The sequence below is a fragment of the Dama dama genome, chromosome 21 (assembly GCF_033118175.1).
Source record: "Dama dama isolate Ldn47 chromosome 21, ASM3311817v1, whole genome shotgun sequence".
Lineage (NCBI taxonomy): Eukaryota > Metazoa > Chordata > Mammalia > Artiodactyla > Cervidae > Dama > Dama dama.
This window is the reverse complement of record NC_083701.1, coordinates 21,478,175-21,504,435: the sequence shown is the minus strand read 5'-3', so window position 1 is coordinate 21,504,435 and position 26,261 is coordinate 21,478,175. Positions and strand designations below refer to the sequence as shown.

Genomic DNA, 26,261 nt, shown 5'->3' with positions numbered 1-26,261 from the left:
ATTCCACCCATGGGTAAACCTCTCCATAAGGCAGAGTGCCTAGAACATCAGTAGCTGATGCTTCCTCTGATTATTGGCACCATCATAAAGACCACTGAGTGGGCAGGGGTCAATCTGCTCACCCCAGCAACATTTTAGCAGTGTCAGAGAAAAATAAATGGCTGAGAAACCAAGGTATACCTGTTAACTATGGGAGTAAACCTGTTCAGGATAACTATCCTCTTTCATTATTTTTAAACCACACATAAGATACACAGAATGTGACCAGCTTCTCAGATGAATGAAGTGCCCGGGACGGACTCTGGGCAGGTGGGTGGGAGAGACTACTGCTTAGGTTATTGATTTGTGAGTGTCTTCGGTGGGTTCAAACCTTAGGATAAAACTGATCACAGCTTTATTAACTAAACTTCTTACCTATTTCTGTACTATCAGCAGCTTTCCCATCTGAAATGTCAATTTACGTGTCAGCCATAGGTCATATTTTCAAAGATCTTTTTCAGGTGATTTCTAACATGTTTATGAAGCTACAACATTATCTTTCTCTTTAAAAATTTACAAAACTTTCTGAAATCTGTGATGTAATTGGTACCAGTATTCCTAAGAGTTGCTATCATGATAAAGCATGGGTTTATAATAATTATTTTTTAACTCTTATTTTCAAAGAACTAGAACAGCATTGACTGTTGACTCTCACCCATCACCAGAACACACATTTTAGCATCACTTTCTGGCATCATTCTGAATCAGAGAACTGATACAAGGCTGGAAGCTCATAATTCAGGACCATAAGTTTCTTCTTGGGCTTTCCAGGTGGCTCAGTGGTAAAGAACCCACCTACCAATGCAGGAAACACGGGTTTGATGCCTGGGTTGGGAAGATCCCCTGGAGGAGAAAATGGCAACTCACTCCAGTATTCTTGCCTGGAGAATTCCATGGACAGAGGAGTCTGGTGGTCCATAGTCCATGGGGTCGCAAAGAATCAAACATGACTGAGCAGCTCAGCCCATACAAGCTTCTTCTTAGCGAGTCTCCAGGTCCTTATATAGCTACATCCTTAGTTCCTTAGTTACTTTAGCTTCTGCACATCTCACATGTGTTAACTGGTCTTAAAAGAGAAGCTACCACATTCATGACCAGCCAGGCAGAGCCAGTGTCCCCACGAATGCACCTAATCCTGATTCTGTGTTTTTATTGACCCAGCTGTCCGACACCAGGATGCGATGGGAGTGGCCACGTCACGGGCAACTACGCATCTCACCGCAGGTAGCTCACCGCCTGCTGGGTCAGGCTCCATCATCCCATCCTCTTCAAGGACTTGTCCTCACCCCTTCTAGAAAGACATTCTCTCCATCAGAAATTGGAGGCTGAGTTAGTTCGGTGTTCGGCTCATTTTGTTTTTCAGAAATAAAGCTAACTTAAATCTTCAGTCTTTCTACTTATGTTGTAAAGAAATTATACTTTTGTGATCAAAAATGATTTCCTGATCCTGTGGTGCAGGCTACAGCCCAGAAGTTAGGGTTCACCTCAGGCTGTGGTCCTGTTTAGCTTTACATGAAACCTAGGTAGGACAGCAGTAACTGGGCTGACCCTTCCGGCTGTAGGGACTTCCTCCCCGGGGCAGGCGGCTGGTGCTGGATTAAAGAGACATCGGAGCAGACAGTGGGAGCTCAGCCCTTCCACCCTCCTGCGTCACTGTGTGGCTCGCTGTCCCTCTGGCCGTGGCTTTAACCCTGAGCACCATCCCTCAGGATTCAGACAGAGGGTTCTCTGGGTCGGTCATCACTAGGGTCTGGGTGTCCCTGGGTAAAGCCCCTGGCTTGGTAAATAGCAAACCACAGTCTATTAGAAGTAGCCCAGGTGTCCAAAGCCTGATCCAGCTAGAGCAGCAAACCCGGGTTCAGACCTGCTTCTTTTTCCCAGACCCCTGTCCATGGGTTGAACATGGGTTTGTTCACAAGCTGAGGCTGCCCCCGGGTCGGGCCTGAGTGTGGCAGCATATCTCTGTTTTTGCCTCTCTCCTCCCTCTTCAGTGTTTCTGGATGTCCCCTGGCAGATAAGACCCTGAAATCCCTCATGGCAGCCAACTCTCAGGAGCTCAAGTAAGTGTAGGCCCAACCTCCGCACCTATGTCTGGCCAGGGTGGTCCTAACTAGGGGCAGATGGCACTTCAGTAAATCACAACCGCGTACCCTCTCACCAAAAGTCCACAACTAAAACCAAGTCCCTGAAATTTAGTTTAGTTCATTTACTGGCCTGTAAATGTACTGGCCTTGGAAATGTACTGGCCTTGAGCAAAAGATGAGAACTTTGCATGGTGTTGACAGGAGCCCAGTGGTAAATTGTGGGTCAAATCTCAGGTTATTGCAAAATAATGTTTAAAAAGAAGAAAAGAAGAGTGCAGAATAACAACAGATACGGTTTCTCCCAAGCACTGGGCAGTAGTTACATATCAGCATTTCCATTTTAAAAATGGATTCTTAGCCAAAACCAGTCATATTTAAGCAAAAAGAGCCCCCCAAAATTGGCTCATCCTGTTTTTGAATACCTGGCTCTGTGCTGTATGGTGGGACCCACCCCCTCCACGCCCACGGGGCCCCAGCTCTGCTTTCATTTTTCCAGGTGTCCTACCCCAGGCTGCGACGGTTCAGGGCACGTGACCGGAAACTATGCCTCCCACCGCAGGTAGGACAGACCCCTGCCCCCTGAGATGGAGATCAGCGGGGCGGCAGCATGCCGTGAGATCACACGCTTCTCTCTTGCTCTTTGTTGGGTCCCTGTTTCAGCCTGTCCGGCTGCCCTCGGGCCAGAAAAGGTGGTGTCAAGGTGACTCCTACGAAGGAAGAAAAGGAAGACCCTGAACTCAAGTAAGCGACCCGGCTTCAGTGCAGAAGCCTCGTGAGGGTCAGTGGGCAGGACTTGGGATCCAGGTTGGGAGGTGGCTGGGGACCCAGCATCATGAGCATCACAAGCACTGGAACAGCACAGACAGAGCAGTCAGGGGCTGGAGGAAACCTCCCCTTCCCCCCTCTGCTCGCTCAGTTCTCGGATGCTGCAGAAGGAGTGGTGGGTTTATTTTCTCAGTTTGTTTCAAAAGGAAGTCTCCTGGGGATGTGCCCTGGTGTCATCAATGTGGCTGCACCTCCCCTGGAACTTCATTCTGCCTTAGACACAATTTTGTCTAAACTGAATTCCCTCCCCTGAGAAATATGCCTCAAGCCTTGGGCGATGGGCTTCCCAGGTACCACTGGTGGTAAAGAACCCACCTGCCAATGCAAAAGAGATGTGAGTTTCATCCCTGGGTCAGAAAGATCCCCTGCAGGAGAACATGGCAATGCACTCCAGGATTCTCACCTGAGAATCCTATGGGCAGAGGAGCCTGGTGGGCTACAGTCCATAGTGTTGCAAAGAGTCGGACACAACTGAAGAGACTAACACTTTCGCACTTTCACTTGGGTGATTGATGCAGAGACAAGTGTGGAAATGTACCAATTTTTGCTCTACAACATGAAACCCTTAGACATTTGGAAACCAAATCTCCTGTTTTTTGAGCCATGGGCTCTGTGATGCAGGAGAGGCTGTTAACATTTAGACCCTCAGTCTTTGTCTGGACTGATGCTGAAGCTGAAACTCCAATACTTTGGCCACTTCATGCAAAGAGTTGACTCATTGGAAAACACCCTAATGCTGGGAAGGATTGGGGGCAGGAGGAGAAGGGGACGACAGAGGGTGAGATGGCTAGATGGCATCATTGAGTCAATGGACATGGGTTTGGGTAGACTCTGGGAGTTGGTGATGGACAGGGAGGCCTGGTGTGCTGCAGTTCATGGGGTCGCAAGGAGTCGGACACAACTGAGCAACTGAACTGAACTGAACTTTGTCTGGAGGCAATGTAACCAGTAACCAGGTGCTTCCCTGGTTGTTTCTGAAGCTGAGAGTATGGCCACAAACTAGCCTTCACTCCTTGTAAACTGGGTGGCAGGTTCCCTGAGCTCTTGAAATCTCATTCTCCCCACTTATAACATGGGATGGGCTTCCCAGGTGGCGCTAGTGGTAAAGAACCTCCCTGCTAACGCAGGAGACATTAAGAGATGCGGGTTTGATCCTGGGGTTGGGAAGATCCCCTGGAGGAGGGCATCACAACCCACTTTAGTATTGTTGCCTGGTGGGCCCCTTGAACAGAGGGCCTGGTGGGTTATAGTCCATAGGGTCAGGAAGAATCGGACATGACTGAAGGGAGTTGGCACAATGACATGATAAAATGGGACAACAGCTCTCTCCTCCAGATGATGCATGACAGTTGCTTAACTCAGAGCCTGGGGACCATTGTTATTGCCAGGATCCGTTGTCTCCCTGGTTGAAGGTAGACAGCATCTACCAGGCATCTGGTAAACCCTGTCATCTCCCTCAGTTGATTCCTGTGTGATTTGAACTCACCATCACCTCCTCGATTAAGTCACAGCACCTCACCTGGGTTGTCTCATTCCCCCCAGCAGCTAATGACTGTGCTGTGTCTCTCTAGATGCCCTGTGATTGGGTGTGATGGCCAAGGTCATATATCAGGTAAATACACATCCCACCGCACTGCATCTGGATGTCCCCTGGCTGCCAAGAGACAGAAGGAGAACCCGCTCAATGGGGCACCCCTCTCCTGGAAACTGAACAAACAGGAGCTTCCTCACTGCCCCCTGCCAGGCTGCAATGGGCTGGGCCATGTCAACAACGTGTTCGTCACCCACAGGAGGTGAGCTTTGCTGTCTTTCATGTGGTTGCTATGATTGATTGTCACCTCCTGGGTTGGGGGGAGAGACCCCCAAGGTCAGGAATGTTTGGGCAATGAGCACCTTAGATTTCGAGCAATGAGTCTTGCCAGAGAGATATTAGACCAGTTTGAAGGATGGAAAATGTTCTTTCCTCTATTTCTGAAATTCCCTGCTCGGTTTTCAGGTACTTTCGAAACTGTGCTTGTGTCTTTTGTCCTAAAATGTTGCTCGTGCCACTGTTTTTCAGATGGTTCTGTCTTTCAAGGGTTTGTTTTACTTCTGGGTGGTGACAGCGACTCTCTGATGTCATATAGATAGTTTGCAGCTGGGAAGCTGTGACTCGTCCCCAGCAGCCAGAAAGTAAAGGACACAGCCACTGCTAAGTACACAGAGGGCAGGAGAGGTTTAGAAAAGCCTTTCTAGCTTCCCAAGTACTCAGCTCCTTCTTCACTCAGTGGCATGTACTTCACCCCGGCCCGTGGCCAGGAGCACTGATCCTAGCCCAGGTGTCGTCCTCATTCCACCCCAGGGAGAGGACCTGGAGGGTTCCTGCATGCTTCTCGTGGCACTGTGCCCTTCCCTTCGTGGGGCCGTGGTTCATGATGCAGATTTAAGATCTAATGAAGCACGAGGGAGTCCTGGCACTCTGCTCATGGTCAGGATGCAAACACAGCAAAGATGATTCCATTCCCAGGTGCATGTCTGTGTGTCGGGAAATGAGGTTCTCTTCTCCGAGAGTCACACCTGCTTGTAGAGGAACCTGGACTCTTTATCCTTTAACATTTATTTATTACTTACGGATTTATTTGGCTGTGCTGGGTCTTAGTTGCAACTTATAGGATCTTTAGTGGCGGCCTTTGGGATCTAGTTCCCTGACCAGGGATTGAACCTGGGCCCTCTGTATTGGGAGTGTGGAGTCTTAGCCACTGGACCACCAGGGAAGTGCCCCTTAACGCTTCCGGTGGTTTCTTTTCTGATGGTTCTCAGATGCCTGATCACGTTCACAGCAACGCACACTGTTTTCGGCTGGGTCTGCACTGTCACCTCCTATTTAGGAAGGACAGTCACGAATCAGGTGAGCCGAGGGGCATACGGGCTCCATAGCGGTCATGCTTCCTTATCGCAGAGCCTGTAACATCCATGTTGGCATCAATAATGAAACATCAATGCTGGACAAGCGCATCCCTCAGTTAGAATTCTCTGTGAACTCCCAGGTAGTCTTCCATGATGACACCAAGGCCTGATGAGGGTGCAGGGACCCTCAGGGCTGTGGATGGAGGAGGAGGAGCTGGAAGAACTGTGTCAGGAAGCTGATGTATCAGGTGTCATGGGGCAGGCGAGCGAGGGTGCCCTGCCATCCAGCTGCTGGCTCAGCCCCAGAGACCCTCCTGAACCTGGAGCCGGAGACAGACGTGTCCCAGGAAGTCCACTCCCTTGACTCCAGGCTGGGGCCCACCTGCCCCCCCACCAGTCCCCCACTGGCCCCCCACCCGCCCCCCACCATGGTCCCCAAAGCACAGGAAACAGGAGTGGTTCCATGTGCAGGCTGCCGATTCGTGTGGACCTGAAGGTGCCTCAAGGACTGAAGCAGGGACTGAGTGACTCAGTACCGAGGGACACGTGTGATGTGATTTTATTTCCACCAAGTGAAAAAACACGTAGCAAAATCCCATTTTTAAGGAGTCAGGCAATTATCCCTCTATAGTTGGAGTCAGTGGCCATCTCTGGGGGCCAGGAGACAGCTCTTGCTACAGGGCTGGTGAGGAAAGCATGCTCTGTGTTTGCAGGTAAACGCGTGGTAAACCCCTCAAGGCTGTTCTTTCAACTGCAGATATGCATTGTGTGTATCTATGTACAGACCGTTTATTTCATAACATGAAAAAAGAAATTAGGAGCTCAAAAAGTATAGGCTGCAATATTAATGCGGAGATATTATTTTATAGAAGAGAAACAATTAAGACTTTAGACAAATGAATAATTCAGATTTCACTGCTTTTCAGTCTTGCTACTCAGAGAGCCTGAACGTCACCTGGGGAAATTCTCTTTGAGGTGGAATGCTTTTCTTTTACGCTGTATGGGATTTCATACAAGTAATATAATAAAATGCCTAGCTTATTGCCTGTCACATAATAAGTGTTTGACACAGACTATTTCCTTTCCCTTTTGTACAGTTGTATTAATATATGTGCAGGTATGCAATAATTCATTACAGTTGGAATGACTTGTGCTAGGATCACACTACTGACCCACGATACACCTTTATCTGTCCTGTTCTCTCCCCTAACATCCTGACGTGGTTCAGTTGTCTTTCCCATCTCTGCCAAAGGCCTGCCGCTATCCAGGTTGCTCTGTCCTGGCAGAGAGCCTGTTCCAACTAAGTTCCTCACACTGTTTATTCCTTTAAACTCTCACAAACCCCATGAGCTACAGGCGCTATGGTTGCCTCTGTTGACAGACAAATCCTTGTGCAGGGAATTTCAAGAATTGCCCCCGTGCACAGCTCACAGCATCAGGACACAAAGCTCTTCTGAGCTAGGTCCCAGCCCACCCCTGGTGTTTCCTGGCTCCTTCCAACCACCAGGCAAACACTCCTGCAGATTTCTCTTGGCCATCCTCTAAGGCACGGTCTGTAACTCTTCTCATTTAAGATTCAGCAAAACGAGAATAATTATGAAACTTGCCTAGAGAACAGTTACATGTGCTTGACGTCAGGGCTGTGTTTGTTGTTACTGTTTAGTCGCTAAGTCGTGTCTGACTCTCTGCAACCCCCGTGGGCTGCTGCACGCCGGACTTCCTTGTCCTTCACTATCTCCTGGAGTTTGCTCAAACTCATCTCCATTGAGTCAGTGATGCCATCCAACCGTTTCATTCTTTGCCACCCCTTTCTCCCCCTGCCTTCAATCTTTTCTAGCATCAGGGTTACATGCTAATTACTTTACAACCTTGCTTTGCGTCTTCATGTTACAAACCTCCATTTGGAAAGAACAGCAACTGAGGTGACGAATGGTGTTGTATTAAATACACAAACAAACGCACACACTCATGGATGTTCGAAGCTGAAAACCAGAAGTCCTGGGACTAAATATAACTCATTTGTTACTACATGTAACTGTCATCTTATTGAAGATTATAAATATATTATAGAGGGATGTCCCTCACACTAATGTGTCGCCTGCAATTTCATTATAACAGGGCAGACAAAGGTATAGTTTAAAATTGCCTTCCTGTACTTCAATAGCACTGTGAATTTGGTCCAAGCCATAAAAAGCACATCTTTTCTGCCTTTACAACACATAGCCCAGACCCTGAAGGTGATGCCCAGCCAACCTTCCCTTTCCCCGAGCAGCAGAACTGAGCCTTGTGGAGGACCTGGCCTCCTCAAAAGAAAAAGGAACTTTAAAAATATTTTCAAGCCCCAGTTTTCTTAAATTTAGGATTTGTTTCATATCCCAGGAGATAGAAAATACCCACTAGTGTTTTTAAAAATTTTCTTGGCCCCGCCACGAGCATGTGGGATCTTAGTTCCTCCACCAGGATGGAACCTGTGCCCTCTGCATTGCAAGCTCGGACTCTTAACCCCTGGCCCACCAGGGAAGCCCGCAGTGGCATTTTTAGACCGGAGTCTCGCATCTGTCATGAACTGTACTAGATGTCAGTCCCGTGGTTGTGGGGCTTCACTGACCATCCACACAACTGCTCCTCCCACCCCGTGTTGTCTGGATAACCCAGACCCTCAAGGGTGGAGTCAGAGAACTCTCTGGAGGTGTTAACATCCATCTTGTTACCAGCCTCCCACAGGTCACTTTTTTTTTTTTAACTTAATTTTATTTATTTATTTATTAAAAAAATTTTTTTTATTGTTACTCTTATTTTTATCTTTTGGCCATGTTCCACGGGATGTGGAATCTAGTTCCCTGACCAGGGATTGAGCCTGCACCCCCTTTGTTGGCAACTCAGAGTCTTTTTTTTTTTTTCAATTATTTTTATTAGTTGGAGGCTAATTACTTCACAACATTGCAGTAGGTTTTGTCATACATTGACATGAATCAGCCATGGAGTTACATGTATTCCCCAGCCCGATCCCCCCTCCCACTTCCCTCTCCACCCGATTCCTCTGGGTCTTCCCAGTGCACCAGGCCGGAGCACTTGTCTCATGCATCCCACCTGGGCTGGTGATCTGTTTCACACTTTTAAAGTCCCATTTACCAACTAGACAGTAATCCTGTTTGTGACCCTCTTCTAAGAACACAATAGGTGACTTAAAACAAGACAGCCTTGCAAAAACTTCCCAGAAAAAAAAAAAAAGATAATGCAGCTTATAGAGGCATTTTTTCTTTTTTTCTCACATCTTCTTTCTTTTTTTTTTTATTGGAAGATAATTGTTTTGCAATGTTGTGCCAGTTGAGGCCACCCTTTATGTGAGCAGTTTCCAAAACAGAATATCATGGTCACAGTTCAGTTTCTACTTTTTCATTATTTTTTTCCCTGTGAAAATATTTCATAATTTATCAAGTCTTGGAAAACCACACAGCCTTCCTTTTACATGTAGTATTACATATCTGTATTGTTTTATTTCATATCATCTTAATATTTTAAATATTAATTTTAAATTCTTCAAAATATGCATGCACTCTACAAGCGTTTACTAAGGGTTTTGCTTCAGAAATATCCTCTTTCACTCTACCAAATGTCCTAATCTTTGGATGGAAAATGATTGTTTCATGAATAATTAGAAACCAAATTTCTGTGGGAAAAAATATTTTCAATGGTTGATTATTATAATTTTTTAATTTTATTTCAAAATTGTTGATCCAAAAATATAACAAATGACAAAAAATTAATGGCTGCTTAGAACAAAAAATCATCTCGTCGTGTCCAACAGAAAACATGTTTTGTTCAATGTTGTCATTATCATTTTGGTGCAATTTAAATAAAACAGATGAAAGAAGCAGGCCTGAATGGAACAGCTTCATAGGAAAGATATATAAACAGTCTACAAGACAGTGCACTGTGAGCAGTGAAGGCACATAAATATGCCTACAGCCCCTCCTTTTCTTTTCCTGTCAGGTACCAGGTGGTTCAGTGGTAAAGAACCTGCCTGCCAATGCAGGAGATTCGAGTTCGATCCCTGGGTTGGGAAGATCCCCTGGAGAAGGGGAAGGCTACTCACTCCAGTACTCTTGCCTGGAGAATCCCATGGACAGAGGAGCCGGGCGGGCTACAGTCCACATGGTTGAAAAGAGTTAGACACAACTTAGCAACTAAACAACAACAAAGAGATTTTTTAATGAAAAATGACATTTTATCCATGGCTGAAAGAAAAAATAAATAAATAAAATAAAATTATTAAGTTAAAAAAAAAGAAGAAGAAAATAAAGCTCTGAATAAGCAAAACATCATTTTTACAAAATGAAGTCTTAGAGGGGAAATAAAAAAGTAACAGAATAGCTGCTTCACTTTTCTGTACAGCAGAAAATAATACAGAATTGTAAAACAGCTATACTCCAACAAAACAATTTTTTAAGAAAAATTAAAGAGTAAATTTGAAACTTTCACTTACCCAAACTGAATTTACCATCACGGAGTAGAATAATTATTTTGAGCTTGTATTATTTTGAGTCATTCTGTAAAGATCCGATGACAGTGTGTATAGAGACAGAAAGAACTAGATTTATTATCCATGGCATTTTGACTAATTTGGAGCAAATCTTATTCAAAATATATAGGTACAATTTTACATTTACAGAAAATAAAGTAACTACTGCTAAAAGAAAAAAAATGACACAAAAATACAAAATAGTGATATTTTTTAAAAATTAATTAAATGATAATGATCAACAGTAGCTATTTGTATTTTAAGAAAAAATACAAAACATTTTACATTATTTGTGTGCTTCCCTGGTATCTCAGCTGGTAAAGAATTTGCCTGCAATGCAGGAGACCCCATCTCAATTCCTGGGTCCGGAAGATCCGCCTGAGAAGGGATGGGCTACCCACTGCAGTACTTTTGGGCTTCCCTTGTGACTCAGCTGGTAAAGAATCCGCCTGCAATGTGGGAGACCTGGGTTCGATCCCTGGGTTGAGAAGATGCCCTGGAGAAGTGAACGGCTACCCACGCCAGTATTCTGGCCTGGAAAATTCCACAGACTGTATAGTCCATGGGGTCGCAAAGAGTCAAACATGACTGAGCGACTTTCACTTTCACTGCTTTTGTTTTAGAAGATATTGTTACTTTCTGCACAGAGACTGCAGATTATAATGTAATGAGTAGGCAGGCAAAGACTTACAGAGTATGTAGTGAATACAAAATTTTAATTTTTCCAAGAAACAGTACTGGTTTCACCCACTGGTGTAATTTTCACTTTCACAGCTTGTCCGGATGTCCTCTCAATGCACAAGCCATCAAGAAGGGCAAGGTCTCCGAAGAACTAATGACCATCAAGGTCAAAGCATCTGGAGGTAGGAGGACAGGGTGGGGCCATGACCCCCGAGGTTTGGCCTCCCAAGGGGCCCACATACAAACCCTGCTCCATGCTGGAAGTGCTATTTAAACAGGCAAGAAAGACACTTTCCTGAAATTTGAACTAAGCTATAACTTTCTCTAAAAAACAATGTCTTGGTTTTTTTTTCCTTATTTTTTAATAAGGATCTCCAACAGAGAAAGTCGGGCAATGATGCTGGATGAATTAGGGTACACTGGTTGAACTTGTGTCCTTCAATCTTAAAATGACAGTTTTTGTATGAGCCTGCATGTATGTGTGTTCCTGGTATGAGCCCTCTATCAAATTTCAAGGTCTGGACACCCATGTTTGACTCCTTACCTTTTGTCCTACACCCAGAATGATATTTTTATGGTGAATCCAGATGGTTTAATTCAGGATCTCTGTGTCTATTTCCCTGCACGTTTTCCCAGGGCCGACCCCCGACACAGTGGCTAAGCCATCCTCCCTACTGGAATCTTCTCATGTCCCTCTGATTCCCGAGTACTTTTCTTGAGTTCTCATCAGTGTTTTCTCACACGTGTGTTCTTCTCTTACAAGATCATCCTGACGCATCTGGGGAACAGAGGCGAAGACATTACTTTGCTTTATTGATTTTAGTCTATGGCATCTTTGGCACTCAGTTCTACATGAGTAGAACTGAGCCAGGGACTCGCAGTTGTTGCTACTTTATTTCTCTGAAAGCATTGCTCCATCTTTTAAATTCATGCGTGACTCTTAGAAATAGTGGCTTGTTTCCAAGTTGTGCTTCCATGCACAATATGCCTCGTGCACCTCGCACATCTTCCTGTTGTAGAGTTTGCCCCAGATGTGGGCCTAGGGATAAAGTTGCTGGGCCGTGGAGCCTCTGAGGCCCCGCTTCAGTAGGTGATGCACTGTTGTTCCAGAACAGTCACCCAGGAGGGTGCCAGAGCCTGCACCTCTTCACACAAGCTGTCGACTCCCACCCAGCCTGCTTCCAGGCGTTGATCTTAATAAATCTAAATGCTGGCGACCACATTTATCTTGCTGAATTGTCATCTTCTGGTTTAGAGTTGTCATTCTGGACTGTTGAGATGACCTTAAATCCTGCTCCTGGCCTCTGAATATCAGCCACTATTCCTAGCTTTTAAAATCTTTAATATTCATTCATATTCCTCTTATAAAAGAATGACGGGAAGATAACTCCGTTCATTGAGAACCTGTTGTCTGTTAAGCACTTTGTTTTTTTTGTGTTAATTCTCACAGCATTTTATTGAAACATGAGGAGGTGAAGTAACTTAACTTCAAGAACAAGGGTCAGGCAGTGTTCAGACTCCAAAGCTGCACTGCCCCCAGACCACATTTGCTTCTGATTAAAGTCCATGAAGAAGCCAAGCTGTGGGTCCCTGGGCTCGAACCCACCTGCCAGGACCCTCCTCTGCCTCTATTAGTGGCTCAGAAGGTCCCTACATTTGGTCATTAATCAGCTCAGTCCAGGTGCTCCTGTCCTGGTAGCATTGTGCACAAGAGGACTCACAGGCCTTGGATCTCAGGTCAGCCCTGCCCCTTCCCTTGGCCCCAGCCAGGTGATGTGATCGTGTGGGTGGTCAGTGAGCCTCCTTTAGCCCTTGTGAGGCTCTGGCCTTCATGGGAGGAGGGGTGATGACACCTGCCCCACAGGGTCCAGCCAAGTTCCAATGAGACCTTACTTGTGAACCCATCTGGCAGCAGACCTGGAACACAGCAGAGCTACATTTAACCCTAGGGCATGTCTTACCAAGGGAGTACATCCCGCAACTCTTTGAACCCACTTTCTTAGAATCTTGGACATGGATTTGGGTAAAAATTCAACATTTCAAGTTAAAGTCTTACTTTCACTTGTCGTTGTTCATTCGCCAAGTCGTGTCCGACTCTTCGCAACCCCATGGACTGCAGCACATCAGGTTTCCCTGTCCCCCACCATCTCCTGGAGTTTGCCCAAGTTCATGTCCATTGCACTGGTGATGCCATCCAACCATCTCATCCTCTGTCACCCTCTCCTTTTGCCTTCAATCTTTCCCAGCCTCAGGGTCTTTTGCAGTGAGTTGGCTCTTTGCATCAGGTGGCCAAAGTATTGAAGCTTCAGCTTCAACATCAGTCCTTCCAATGAGTATTCAGGGTTGACTTCCTTTAAGATTGACTGGTTTGATCTCCTTGCAGTCCAAGGGACTCTCAAGAGTCTTTTCTAGCACCACAGTTCAAAAGCATCAGTTCTTTGGCGCTCTGCCTTCTTTATGGTCCAGCTCTCACTTAGCAAACCACACATTAAACATAAATGGACTCAGATTTGTCAGCCTTCTTTTTTCACTTTGAAATAATCTGACTTTTTACAGGTATAGAGAGTGATGAAGAAATTAGGCATTTGGATGAAGAAATAAAGGAACTCAATGAGTCCAACCTTAAAATTGAAGCCGATATGATGAAACTCCAGACACAGGTAAAAAGAAAGAGGGAAGGGGGTCAGGATGGGACAAGACCCACCTGGTGCCCTGTCCTTCTGGAATCTGCTTCCATGTTCCCAAGTTCTCTCCCTTTCAGATCACGTCCATGGAGAGCAACTTAAAGACCATCGAGGAGGAGAACAAGCTGATAGAACAGAACAATGAGAGCCTGCTGAAGGAGCTGGCGGGGCTCAGCCAGGCCCTCATCTCCAGCCTTGCTGACATCCAGCTCCCACAGATGGTCAGTCTGAGGCCACGGCTCCCTCCCCGTGCCCCCAGGCTCCCTCCCAGGGCTAGGGCAGAGGGGTGGCTCGGGCAGGGGAGACCTGCTGGTCGCTCGGTCCTTCCACTCATGTGCAGTTTCCACGTGTCGTGGGGCTGTTCAGTTTGAGCCATCAGGTCAGGGAGAGGAGGTGCCCCAGCACACAGAGAGCCGAGGTGAGCAAACCGGACTGTGGCTCCCATCATCACCTGGAGGGACAGAGAAGAGGGGATAAGAGCCTGCCTCTGACTCTCCGGAAGCGGGATGTGGACAAAGGGGCCTGAGGATGAAAGGGGACAATTCCCACCAGACAGCTGCCCCCTCACCCCCACATCCCTTTGGTCCCAGCCCAGGGCGGTCTGGGGAAGCTTCTGGCATGAGCAGGGCCTCCCCTCCCCGACCTGGCCTGCACCCTCTTCCACAGATGAGGTCTCCGTGCTGAGCTCATGCACACTTGAGCTGAGGCTGAGACCCCTCCTCAGGAGAAGGGGTGCAGAAGGGGTGTAGCTGGGAGGGGCCTGACCCAGTAGCCAGACCTCCACCCTGTGTGGCTCCCAGCTTTTCCCAAAATATGGACAGGCCGACGGCCTTCCCAGATGGCGCTAGTGGTAAAGAACCTGCCTGCCAATGCAGGAGACGTATGAGAGGTGGGTTCAATCCCTGGGTTGGGAAGATCCCCTGAAGTAGGGAATGGCAATCCATCCCACTATTCTTGCCTGGAGAATCCCATGGACAAAGGAGCCTGGTGGGCTACAGTCCGTGGGGTCTTAAAGAGCCGGACACAACTGAAGGGACTTGGCACACACACACAGACGAGGGGTCACACTCACCCCGGTAGCTGAGTCAAGAGTGAGCAGACCCGCCCATCACACACTCACCCCTGCCTCCCCCTGAACTCCGACCGCCACACGGGGCCCCTCCCCCCTCCCCAGGCTCCAGGGTCAGAATACCACACCCCGTAGACCTGCTCCCCCTTTCCCAGCAGCCCAGGTCACGTGACTGGAGCCCCGTGTTCTGTCCTCCTTCAGGGGCCCATCAGTGAGCAGAATTTCGAGGCGTACGTCAACACGCTCACAGACATGTACAGCAACCTGGAGCGGGACTCCTCGCCAGAATGCAAAGCTCTGCTGGAGAGCATCAGGCAGGCGGTCAAGGGCATCCACGTGTAGACCGCAGCGCCCCAGCCCCGGGGAGCCCTGCCAGCCTCACAGACGCACCTGGGGGGGCTCCAGGCCGCCCGGGCAGGCAGTGGCCGTACTGCATTTACAATTGCAACATTGCACTAATTTATCCCCCCCCCCCAGCTGACGTGAAAAGGAAAGAAAAACTATGATAGACTCTTTGGATGAAAAAGCAATGCAGTCAAATATTAGATCTTATTTATTTTCATATGTTTTCCTTTTATTCCTTCATTGCACTCTTTTGGGTTTTTTTTTTTGTACAGTATATGTAAAATAAATGTGACATTTTTATATTTTATTTATTTCTAATCAAAGAGTTTTTTATCTTTTAACTGCATTTTGAAGTCTGCCATATTTTTACAAGTGTGTTTATTAATTTATTTTCCAATAGAATTTAAATATTAGAAATGCTATTCTCAAATCACATATCTGGCTGGGTTTAAAGGAGAAGACAAAAAAAAATATGAAGGAAAATCCTTGTCTAAGGACTGCACTGTGGTCCAGTTTAATTTTTATTGCACACTCTACCCCCCCCACCCCCAACCCCATTCACAAGCTTTGTGTTTATGAACGGGCTTGGGTAAAACGCGTGGAGGGACACAAGATAAAAGGCACTCACTCACAGGATGTGTGCCCTACAGAAGCACAGTGGACTGAAAACCAGCCTGTTTCAAATTTGTTAGCAATAATTAAATAGAGCAATCAGCAAAGTATTCGACTTCGCTGTCTGGTTTCAGTTCATATGAAGTATTTATTTGAAATTATTTCAAGAAACAAGCTTTTTAGCGATGCAGGTTTGTCTATTTGTTTTTCAGGTTACACCAGATAGTTGGCAGCTCTCACCCCAAGACGAGAAGTAAGACTCGATGTGACTGGCCAGGCTCTCCTGCCACTTGTTGGTACAGTACACAAGGGACAGTGTTGTAGATTTGTACTTAGCAAATGTAAACGCACCCACATGGAAAACTGTGTAGATACCATATCCCCCTGAAATAGCATTTATCTTACTGGGTTGACTGGAAAGGAATGGAAAATACAGTCACACAAGCAAGAATGGTACCCGGATCTGAGTCATTGCTTTAAACACTGGCAACATTGTCTCAGCCTCCTGAGGCAAACAGACAGCTTTTGATTTGACAAAAGTCTTTCTGCAGACAGAGGCGTGCTGCAAAGTACAGACACTCACACACACAGGCACACAGACACACTCACCGACGCGAGATTGAGCCTTCGATCTCGAGTTTCTGGATGGATCAGAGGTTAGCAGTTGCTATAGGAAAGGCGATGTCTATTTCAGGGATTGTAAAGTAGTTAAGCATTGTTTCAAAAGTTTTTTTATATTTATTTTTTTTAAGAGAAAGGTATAGACAACCAGCTAAACTGCCTTTTTGCTGTGCACACACCCTGGGTGTGCGACGTGCCTCTGTGTAAATGGGCTTGATTTCTGTGCTGTAACAAAGTGTTTATTTTTCTTAGCAACATGGATGTGTATGTGGACTGGATGCCATGGTGCTCGCAGGCTTGCTGTTTTCCATTGTTACTGCTGCACCAGCTGAAGCGCCATGCGCAGTAATTCCCCCCACCATGACACTAGTCATTGTTCTGTATTAAGTGGGGCTTATCTTTGGTTTGGCGTTCATTGAAATCCTTGACTCTTAGTCTAGTGAAAATGAGATGTCAGTTCTTAGGTAGGAGCGGTGAGTATTTAAAAATCAACTTTAAGAAAAAAGAGCTAACGCGTGTGCTGTCTATTATAAACGGGACACCAAACGAAATTTTCTATTAAAGTTATGTATTTACAAACATTTTGCTATACAGTCCTCGATAGATGCATACAAATGAGTTCACTTATTACAAAGACAAAGGTTTAATTTGCTAAATATTTTAACGAGTTTGTTATATATTTTATTTAATTTAAAAGAAATCTCTTACCAACCTATGTATTTATTACCATAATTTACTGCAATTCAGGTTCGTTGATTTGTGTTTGCGTAGTTTGAACAGGATGGTTTTGTGAAGGATGTTTGTTTTTATTTGCCTCCTTTGTACTTGGTCTGTTTTGTAACGTGCACTGAATTTTTGTTTCTTTCCATAATGTTAATGATCGATACTGTAAATTGGGTCTTTTGTAAACAAACAAACAAACAAAAAAAGCAATGATGTATGCATTTTTTTTTAATTTGAAGTAGTTTGTATACCATTTCTTCAAACAATTAATATTTCTTACATCAAAGCAACCGATTGTGTTCAGTGCTGTACATTTGGTGTATGGTAGGAAATAAAAACGGAAAAGAGTTTCAGTGTGGTCCTTCTTGAGCTGCTATATAGAGATGCTTGTGGCCAGCCCATGATAAACACTCTCCCCCCACCCCAGGAGCTCAGTGGGGGAGGGGAGGGCACCCCTGAGCCTCTGCGTCACTTTGATTCTTTGGGGTCCATCAACCAGTCTGCTTGGCTTGATTTCTCACCCCAAATGGAGAAGACTTTTTGCCAGCTGCTACACCATCCCAGTCTGGGTTCCAGTAAATGCACATACAGAAAGGCCACTGCCTCCGATGTCAGGAAACCTTTGCTGGAAATTCACCCTCGTCTGGTGAGCAGTAAGAGAGAGGCCCCACCCTCCTAATGCTAACCCTGCTTTGAGCAGTATCTCTATGTATTCCTACAAGCCAGCTGAACTCAGATTAATTCTTCACAGCACCTCTTTGTCTTGCATATTTTTCCTATCTTGTTTCAAACAGCTTGATTTAATTTTCCAGTTTCTTGCTCACTTTTACACATCTCTAGGTTGGTTGCCATTTATACTCAATATAGTTTTTTAAAAAAAACCCATGTCATCCTTGTGTTAAAGCAAACTTGACTGAAAGGGAGTCTGGGTCCCCAGAGAAAAGACAGATACCTGAGTAGACCTTTGCATCACAGGGGTTGGCACACAGCAGTTAAAGATATATTTAGCTTGTTTTTTTTAATATTTTAAAAAATTTTCTTATTTATTTGGCTGCATCAGATCTTAGTTGGAGCAAGTGGGGGACTTCACTGTATCACTCGGGTTCTGTCGTTGCGGCTTCTGGACTCGCGAGTTGTGGCTCCCAGACTCTAGGCATGCCGGCTCAGTAGTTGTGGTATTCAGGCTTAGTTGCTCCGAGGCATGTGGGATCTTTCTGATCCAGGTATCGAACAGGTGTCCCCTGTATTTCTAAGCTGATTCTTTAACCACTGGACCACTAGGGAAGTCCTTGTAGCTCACTTGTAATCACCAGTTGATCTATCTACGATGCACATGTGATCCATCTTATAAAGGGATCACAAGCCGCAAATCTGCTCCACGCACCCCTTGCGCATCTTGCCCTCCATGGAGTTTTATATCCGCGAGCCAAATACACATCCCAGTCGATGTGGCAGAAGAGGAGAAACAAGACATTATGCCGAGTCAGAGATGTTCAGACGACAGGTTTTATCAGAAGACGTGTGTGCCAGGCCCACTCCCGGGGAGTTCCGCCTAGCAGGGGACAGGGAAGTGAGTGACAGGGACACAGCCTCCTGTGGACACAGTGAGCAGGGTACCACCCTAACTCCGATTCCCTGGAAAGAAGCGCTGGTTTCAGACGAGTTGGCAAGTTGGAAGAAAGAATTTGCAGGCAGCGTGGAGAAGCATCTACAGAAGATGACAATGAGACGGTCATCCACCAAGCAGGTGTTTGAGATACCCAAAAATGAGTGAGAAGTGAGACCATAAGAAGCAAGAAGCCCAGGTAAGTGGGAGAGGGGGTCATTTTATAAACATCTGTGCTAAAGAATTGTAATTTCCACACACAGACTTCAGAATACCAAAGAAAGATCTAAAACCAAAGAAGGATCAAATCTCCATTAAAGACAATGTATTCCACCTATTCAAACAATTACACCAGGCTCCTCTGTCCATGGAATTCTCCAGGCAAGAGTACTGGAGTGAGTTGCCATGCCCTTCTCCAGGGGATCTTCCCAACTCATGAATTGAACCTGGGTCTCCTGCATTGCAGGCAGATTCTTTACTGCCTGAGCCACCAGGGAAGCCCTACAATTTCTTACCTGAATGCAATGCAATTGTGTTCAGTGCTGTACCTCTGATATTTGGTAGGAAATAAAAACTGATGATGAGTTTTGCTGTGGTTGTTTTCAGGTGAAAACCTTGTCACCAGCCCGTGAAAAGTCCTGGAGCCTTTAGGCAGAGAAGTAAAATTCTTCCACTGTAATTATGTTATGAGCAAAAAGAAGAGGGTAAATGAGTTTTTGATTTGGCTCCCTAGAAAATGTTTTAAAAGTTGACATCATGATACATAAATATTTTACTAATCTTATAACTCTTGTTTTCTATGTCTCTTTCCACACATCACATCCATTTTATTGTGGTCTGGGAGCAGTACCTTGCTATTTCCTGTCATGATTGAGCAGTTGATTACGACACAAGCAGATTTAATTGGTTAATCACTGTCAACACCGTCAGACCCCATCATTGATGCCTATATAGTCATGTCCTGAAATCCTCAAGCACGTTTATGAAGTAAACATCCCGAGGCCCAAAGACACTGATGAGGAAACTGTTGCTCAGGAAAGTAGATAAGTTGTCCAAGACCAGAAAACCAGGAAAAGATACAGTCAGATTGGACCACTTTCCACTGTTTTTAATATCTCAGCCATGGGGCTCTGTCTACTTACCTGTGAGTTGTTGTGTCAACACAAAGAAAGAAAATAAGAATTAGTCAAGATTATGACATCTATTGGTATTCACTTATTTCTTTCAGGTCTAAAACTAAGAATGGGATTTTAGGGCCAGCTCTAATAAATACTGCTATGTGCTTTTCCAAAGTTGAATGTTTAAAAAAAAAAAAAAAAAAAAGGATTTGTTGGGCCCAGACACATGTGTGCTAAGTTGCTTCAGTCATATCCGACTCTTTCAATCCTGTGGACTGCAGCAAGCCAGGCTCCTCTATCCCTGTGATTCTCCAGGCAAGAACACTGGAGTGGCTGCCATTTCCCTCTCCATGGGACCTTCCCAGCCCAGGATCAAACCAGCATCTCTTATGTCTCCTGCATTGACAGGGGGATTCTTTACCACTAGCACCACCTGGGAAGCCCAGATTTGTGGACTACCCCTAAATCCTGATGGGACAACAGCGCCTCCTGGTGTTCAGAGGTCCTGAGTTCGTCCTCGTAGCTTCCTAGACCCAACGCATGGAAAGGTTTCCATCAGCATTGCAGGACTTGGAGAGTCAATAATTTGCCTCACATGCCAGAGACAAATCCAGGGTCAGGATTCAACCCAGTTCTGACCCCTAGAGAAGCCCCTGTCCCTCCTGTAGGCCATCAACAGCATCCAGTCAACCCCCGACTTCCTGGCCGATGTCCCAACAGGCTGAGGGGAGAAGGGGTCAGTGTCACCACCAATCTGATAAAGTTGTTCAAAGAAGCATCATTTTGCATTTCAGCCACACCCCTGTGATGTGTTTTTCTTGTACAGACCCATCAATGCAGATCTGACACCCTAATCATTAACTTGACAAATTGGGATTGAAAATCTTCATTTGGATTGTAATTGCCCCCAAATAAGGAAAATATAAATGACTTATATTTGTTGTTGTTTTTAAGGCAGAACAACATAATTATTGAGTTGGATTCAAAGCTGCCTTGTGTAGGACTGACAGCTTCGCGTTGGCCTCCAATGAGTAAAGGACACTCTGTGCCGACCTTTACCAGTGATTAAATATGTAGAAACATAAAGAGAATGGACATTTCCCTGCTCTAAGAAACATCTGCTGTTTCAGAGTTTTCCACTCAAATATGTATTATCATATATAAATGCAGCTATTTTCCTTCTGTGACCGAGATTACCTTATTCGGTCTGGAATGAAATCTGGGACTGAGTGTACGAGGAGATAGTTTAGATGTTTGGGAGGAAGAATGGCACTTTGGGGACAGACATTAACAGTGCTTGTGAAGGATCAAACATCTATCCATTGGAAATCGCTGTGAACATTTCTCGCCAAGACTAGCATCCTTGAATTTCAGAAATAAGGCCTAAGGGGACTTCCCTGCTGGTTCTGTGATTGGGAATCCACCTGCCAGTTCAGGGGACACATGTTCAATCCCTCATCTGGGATGACCCCACATGCCAGGGGGTAACTCCACCCATTTGCCACATCTATGGAGCCCGTGCGTCCTAGAGCCCATGCTCCACAACAAGAAGCCCCTACAATGAGAAGCCCACGCACCACAACTAGACAGTAGCCCCTGCTCACCTCAACCAAAGAAAGCTACATGCAACAACAAAGGCCCAGGGCAGCCAAAAAAATAAAGAAATAAATAACGCCCTCGGACCAGAGAGGAAGAAGCTTCCACACCCAGTTCTGACTGTGCCGTGCTCTGATGCACCCAGACAAGACCTCCCTGCCTCCAGGAAATCCTTGTCCAGGAAGAAAGTGTTTCAGCACCTTCAGTATTTGTCAGCAGCTTCTCAACTATACACATATCGCATCAGGAAGGACTCACCATGATCTTGTTGGAAACACTCCTTCTCAGAACAACTGACACCCCAGAATGCCTGTTCATGTTTGAAGATGCCCTCTGTCTCCCCCAATTCACTGGGAGCATCTCTTCCAAACCCACTAAGACCCTGTGCAGCCACATAAATAAATGAAAATAAATATTTTAACAAAAAAATTAATGAAGAGTGAATGCAAATTCCTTATGGGCAACATGTGTGCATGCTAAGTCAATTCAGTCATGTCTGACTCTGTGCAACTCCATGGACTGTAGCCCACTAGGCTCCTCTGTCCGTGGAATTCTCAGGCAAAAATACTGGAGTGGGTAGCCATTTCCTTCCCCATGGGGTCTTCCCGACTCAGGGATCGAAGCCTGGTCTCCGGTGTCTCCAGCATTGGCAGGCAGAATCTTTATCACTGAGCCACTGGGGAACGTGCAGAAGCTAATTTCCCGGTCTGGAGAAGCAGAATTTGACTGGTTCCCACGAGTACTGCCAAATGCCCAGGACAACTTAAAAAAGTGTGTGTGCATGCTCAGACACACATGTGTTTGTTTTAACATTTATTCAGTGCTGAACATTCACCAGGGGTTTCCCAGGGGCTTTGCATATGTGATTTAACTCTGACTACAATTCTGAGAGCTATGAAAGATTGCGATCATTGCACACTCTAAGGAGGAGTCACCCAGGGGCTGAGTCACGGGAGCTCAGCTGAGGCCCGCTGTCCATGGGCCCTTCCCAGCCTGGAGACTGTGCTCATCCACCCCGCCCTCACCCCCTGCCCTTCTCGTCCCCCTCCTGCTCCCTGTGCAGGAGCAGCCGGCTCAAGTCCTGCCTAGTGCCACGGTGTGACACACATCCATGCTGCACATAACAGCTTGAATAAAATACAGTTTTAAAATTAGTTTTCATTTTGTTATACTTATTTTTTTTTTAATGTAACTGCTAGAAAATGTAAAGTCTGCTTTTGGCTCTCGCTGCATAGCTCCCGGACGTCGTTATCAGACCATCTCTTCTTTGAGGAGCCAGAAGAGTGTTCAAGAAGAAAAACCATGAGTGTGTCTCTGCAGCTGAGAAGTCGCAGTGCTCTTTTCCTCCCCTTTCTGTTCTTTTGAGGGAAAAATTGCCAAATTATGAAAACATCCGAGACCTATTATAAATTTTATGTGTTCAGGCAAGAAAGCAAAGCAGCTAATCACACCATTAAATCTATAAATGTATTGAATGTGTTCGCACAACCTGAAAATTTGCTCATTTCAGCTTTTTTTTTTTTTAACAATTACCAATCTACACAACCAAATTCTGTTTTAAAAGATCACTGTAGACCTTGAAATAATTTTTTGAGTACATATCTGCCTACAAGGCTGAACTGGAAGCTTAGGGAACCAATCTGAAATTAGAGAACCAAAAAAAATATCCAGTGAACTTCTTTTCCTTTGAGCAACAGTGACCATTTGTGGGGGAGCAATTTGAATTTATTTTTTTAAATTTTATCTTTAATTGGAGGATAGTTGCTTTACAAAGTTGTGTTGGTTAATGCCGTACATCAATGTGAATCCACCATAATACATACATCCCTTCCCTCTTGAACCTCCCTCCCCTACCGCACCCCATCCCACCCCTCTAGGTTGTCACAGAGTACAGCATTGAGTTCCCTGTGTTAGACAGAAATTTCCCATTAGCTGCTTTACATATGGTAATGCATATGTTTCAGCACTACTCTCTCACTTCATCCCTCCCTCTCTGTCCCCTCTCTATGTCCGCTTACTCTCTCACTTCATCCCTCCCTCTCTGTCCCCTCTCTATGTCTGCAAGTCTGTTCTGTGTGTCTGTGTCTCTTTTCCTTCCCTGCAAAGAGATTCATCAGTACCATTATCTAGATTCCATATATATGCACGATTAGAGATATTTGTTTTTCTCTTTCTGACTTGACAGCACTCTGTATAATAGGCCCTAGTTTCATCCACTTCACTAGAACTGACTTAAATTCATTCATTTTTATCGCTGAGTAATATTCCATTGTATATATGTACCATATCTTCTTTATCCACTTTTAGTCAATGGACATCTAGGTTGCTTCCTTGTCCTGGCCATTGTAAATAGTGCTGCAATGAATATTGAGGTACATGTGTTTTTTTCAATTGTTGTTATCTCAGGGTATATTCCCAAGAGTGGGATTGCTGGGTCATATGGTAGTTCTATTGCTAGTTTTTAAAAGAAATCTCCACACTGTTCTCCAAACAGCTCTATCAGTTTACATTCCCACCAACAGTGCAGGAGGGGTCCCTTTTCTCTACACCCTCTCCAGCATTTAATGTTTGCAGATTTTTTTGATGATGGCCATTCTGACCAGTGTGAGAAGATAACTCTTGGTGGTTTGATTTGCATTTCAAATCTGAGTTCATTGTTTCCACTGCAGGAGGGCCTCTGATCCTGAAGGGAAGGTGAAGGTGGCTCTTCTTGGCTTGGGTAACTCTTTCTGAGCAAGGGCCTGATTGGGTAAGGCGTGGGGTGTAACTGCTTACAGTGGCCCCCGGTTAGGAGGGGAGAGCTTTGGAGGGAGTGTGGGACAGTAAACGGAAACTGACCGATCCAATGTCCATGTAAACGGATTTGGGGGAAGTTCCTGAAACCAACAGGGTAGTTATTTGCAGCTTCACCTTCTGGACGGCCGTGCCTGGACTAGTGAAGCCACATGAACACAGACACTGCAGTGGGGAGGCCGTGGTGAGTCATACGACGAAAGTGGAGGGTGGGCTCTGCTCTCCAGGGTAAGTTTAGACTTCCCTGTGGACTAAAGGAGCCCTGAGGCCCTGGAACTGCTAGAATTGGCTTCAGGGAAGGTGTGGGGACCAGGTGGCCAGAGTCAGCGAGAGTTCCTGGGTGTGGGGACATGGCACGTTCTCAGAACATGGCAGGAGCACACCGGTGACAATGGCTTCAACCTGAACACCGTGAAATGGGCGATCAGAAAGCACACCGCTCCCCCGCCCTTGGCACACATGAGCCCTGAGTGCAGTGAAACTGATGAGCAGAGGGCTGGGGCAGAACCTGTGGGAGGGGCGCCTAATGAAACCCAGAGCCGCCAAATGCTGGACCTGTGTGACTTCAGGACATGTCCCTCCATGAGGCATGCCACTGTATTTTTATTTTACCAAAGGTTCCCCAAAGTTAAATACTTTGTCCACGATCACCCAGCTGGTGAGTAGAACGGTTAGAATTTACACTCAGGTCTGTCTGACTCTGAACACCATGGTTCTCCCACCTCATTACGCTGAACCTGATCCTTGATTGAGAAAAATCTCAGATCTGGGTGGGGGGTGAAGTACATGGTAGGGATGGGCGTGGGCAGATGCCAAGGCTCTTGCAAAGCTGAGCAGATGGTGAGGTTCTGAGCAAAGGCGACCGTGCAGGAAACTGGGAGGAGACCAAGTTCAAGGAAACATTTCAGAGAGTAGAATGAAGATCAAACACATTCCAAAGGGCTTTCAGACACATGCACACCCAAGGAATGGATCAGGTACTTATTCCCAGCTTCCCAGATGTCGTCCAAGTTAATGTTGAAGCCTCAGTGTCTGAGTGTCAGGTGTTTGTCACTGTGATACCTTTGAAGCACCGAAACTACTAATAAATGAAAAATCTCACCATTATTTATAGGCCCATGTTCAATCCAAATATCTAGAGCTTTTTGAGCCACAAAATAATCGCTATTATCTTAATGACTTATAATTATGTTAGGATTTTCTAATTTAATAGATAAAGAGTCATTGTGTTAGTTTTGGATCATCTGAACATAACAGTAAAACCCTAGTACAAGTGATGGTGCACCGTGTTCAGTCATGTCTGTCTCTTTGCAACCCCATGGACTGTAGCCCACCAGGCTCCTCTGTCCATGGGATTCTCCAGACAAGAATACTGGAGTGGGTTTGCCATTTCCTCCTCTGGCGATCTTTCTGACCCGCGGATTAAACCCCCATCTGCTGTGTGTCCTGCACTGGCAGGCGGGTTCTTTACCACTGAGCCACCTGGGAATCCCAGTACAAATGATAGCAAGGGTTTTTTGGTCTTGCTTTCTCTCTTTTTTCAAGAAGGTGGGTGGCAGACAATTCAATGTGACTCTAGTTTCATTGATCTTTCTGAGCTATCATCCTATCATTAAGTTGCATCCTCTGGGTCATCACATGAGGCAGGATGGCTACTAGCACTCCAGCCATCTCACCTGCATTCTAGACTAACAGAAGAATGAAAAGAATGACAAAAGAGCAAAAATTGAGCCACAAATCTTAGCAGATCCCTTTAACTGTCCATCCCACACACCACGTATAACACTTGTACTTTACTTTCATTTACCTGAATTAGTCACATGGACTTAACTAACGCTAGAGGAAGTTTTTTATTTTTAATAATAACATATGTAGCCAAGGGACTTCCCTGGTGGCTCAGCAGTAAAGAAGACACCAGTAATGCAGGAGAGGCAGGTTTGATCCCTGGGTCAGGAAGGTCTGCTGGAGAAGGGAATGGCTACCCACTCCAGTATTCTTGCCTGGAGAATCCCATGGACAGAAGCTATAGTCCATGGGGTCACAAAGAGTCGGAAATG

General features: G+C 45.7%; 1 protein-coding gene across 1 annotated transcript in view; it reads left to right on the top strand.

Moving 5' to 3' along the window:
- The window catches only part of ST18 (ST18 C2H2C-type zinc finger transcription factor), a 91,066-nt gene extending 73,653 nt beyond the window's left edge, over window positions 1-17,413 (top strand). The window contains exons 13-21 of the mRNA XM_061123297.1: window positions 1,201-1,263; window positions 2,031-2,099; window positions 2,620-2,682; window positions 2,784-2,864; window positions 4,520-4,741; window positions 11,131-11,219; window positions 13,594-13,697; window positions 13,799-13,942; window positions 14,992-17,413. Coding sequence (XP_060979280.1) covers window positions 1,201-1,263; window positions 2,031-2,099; window positions 2,620-2,682; window positions 2,784-2,864; window positions 4,520-4,741; window positions 11,131-11,219; window positions 13,594-13,697; window positions 13,799-13,942; window positions 14,992-15,132 — 976 coding nt within the window. The 3' untranslated portion in view covers window positions 15,133-17,413. The remainder of the gene's footprint in view (window positions 1-1,200; window positions 1,264-2,030; window positions 2,100-2,619; window positions 2,683-2,783; window positions 2,865-4,519; window positions 4,742-11,130; window positions 11,220-13,593; window positions 13,698-13,798; window positions 13,943-14,991) is intronic.
- The last annotated feature ends 8,848 nt before the right edge of the window (window positions 17,414-26,261 follow it).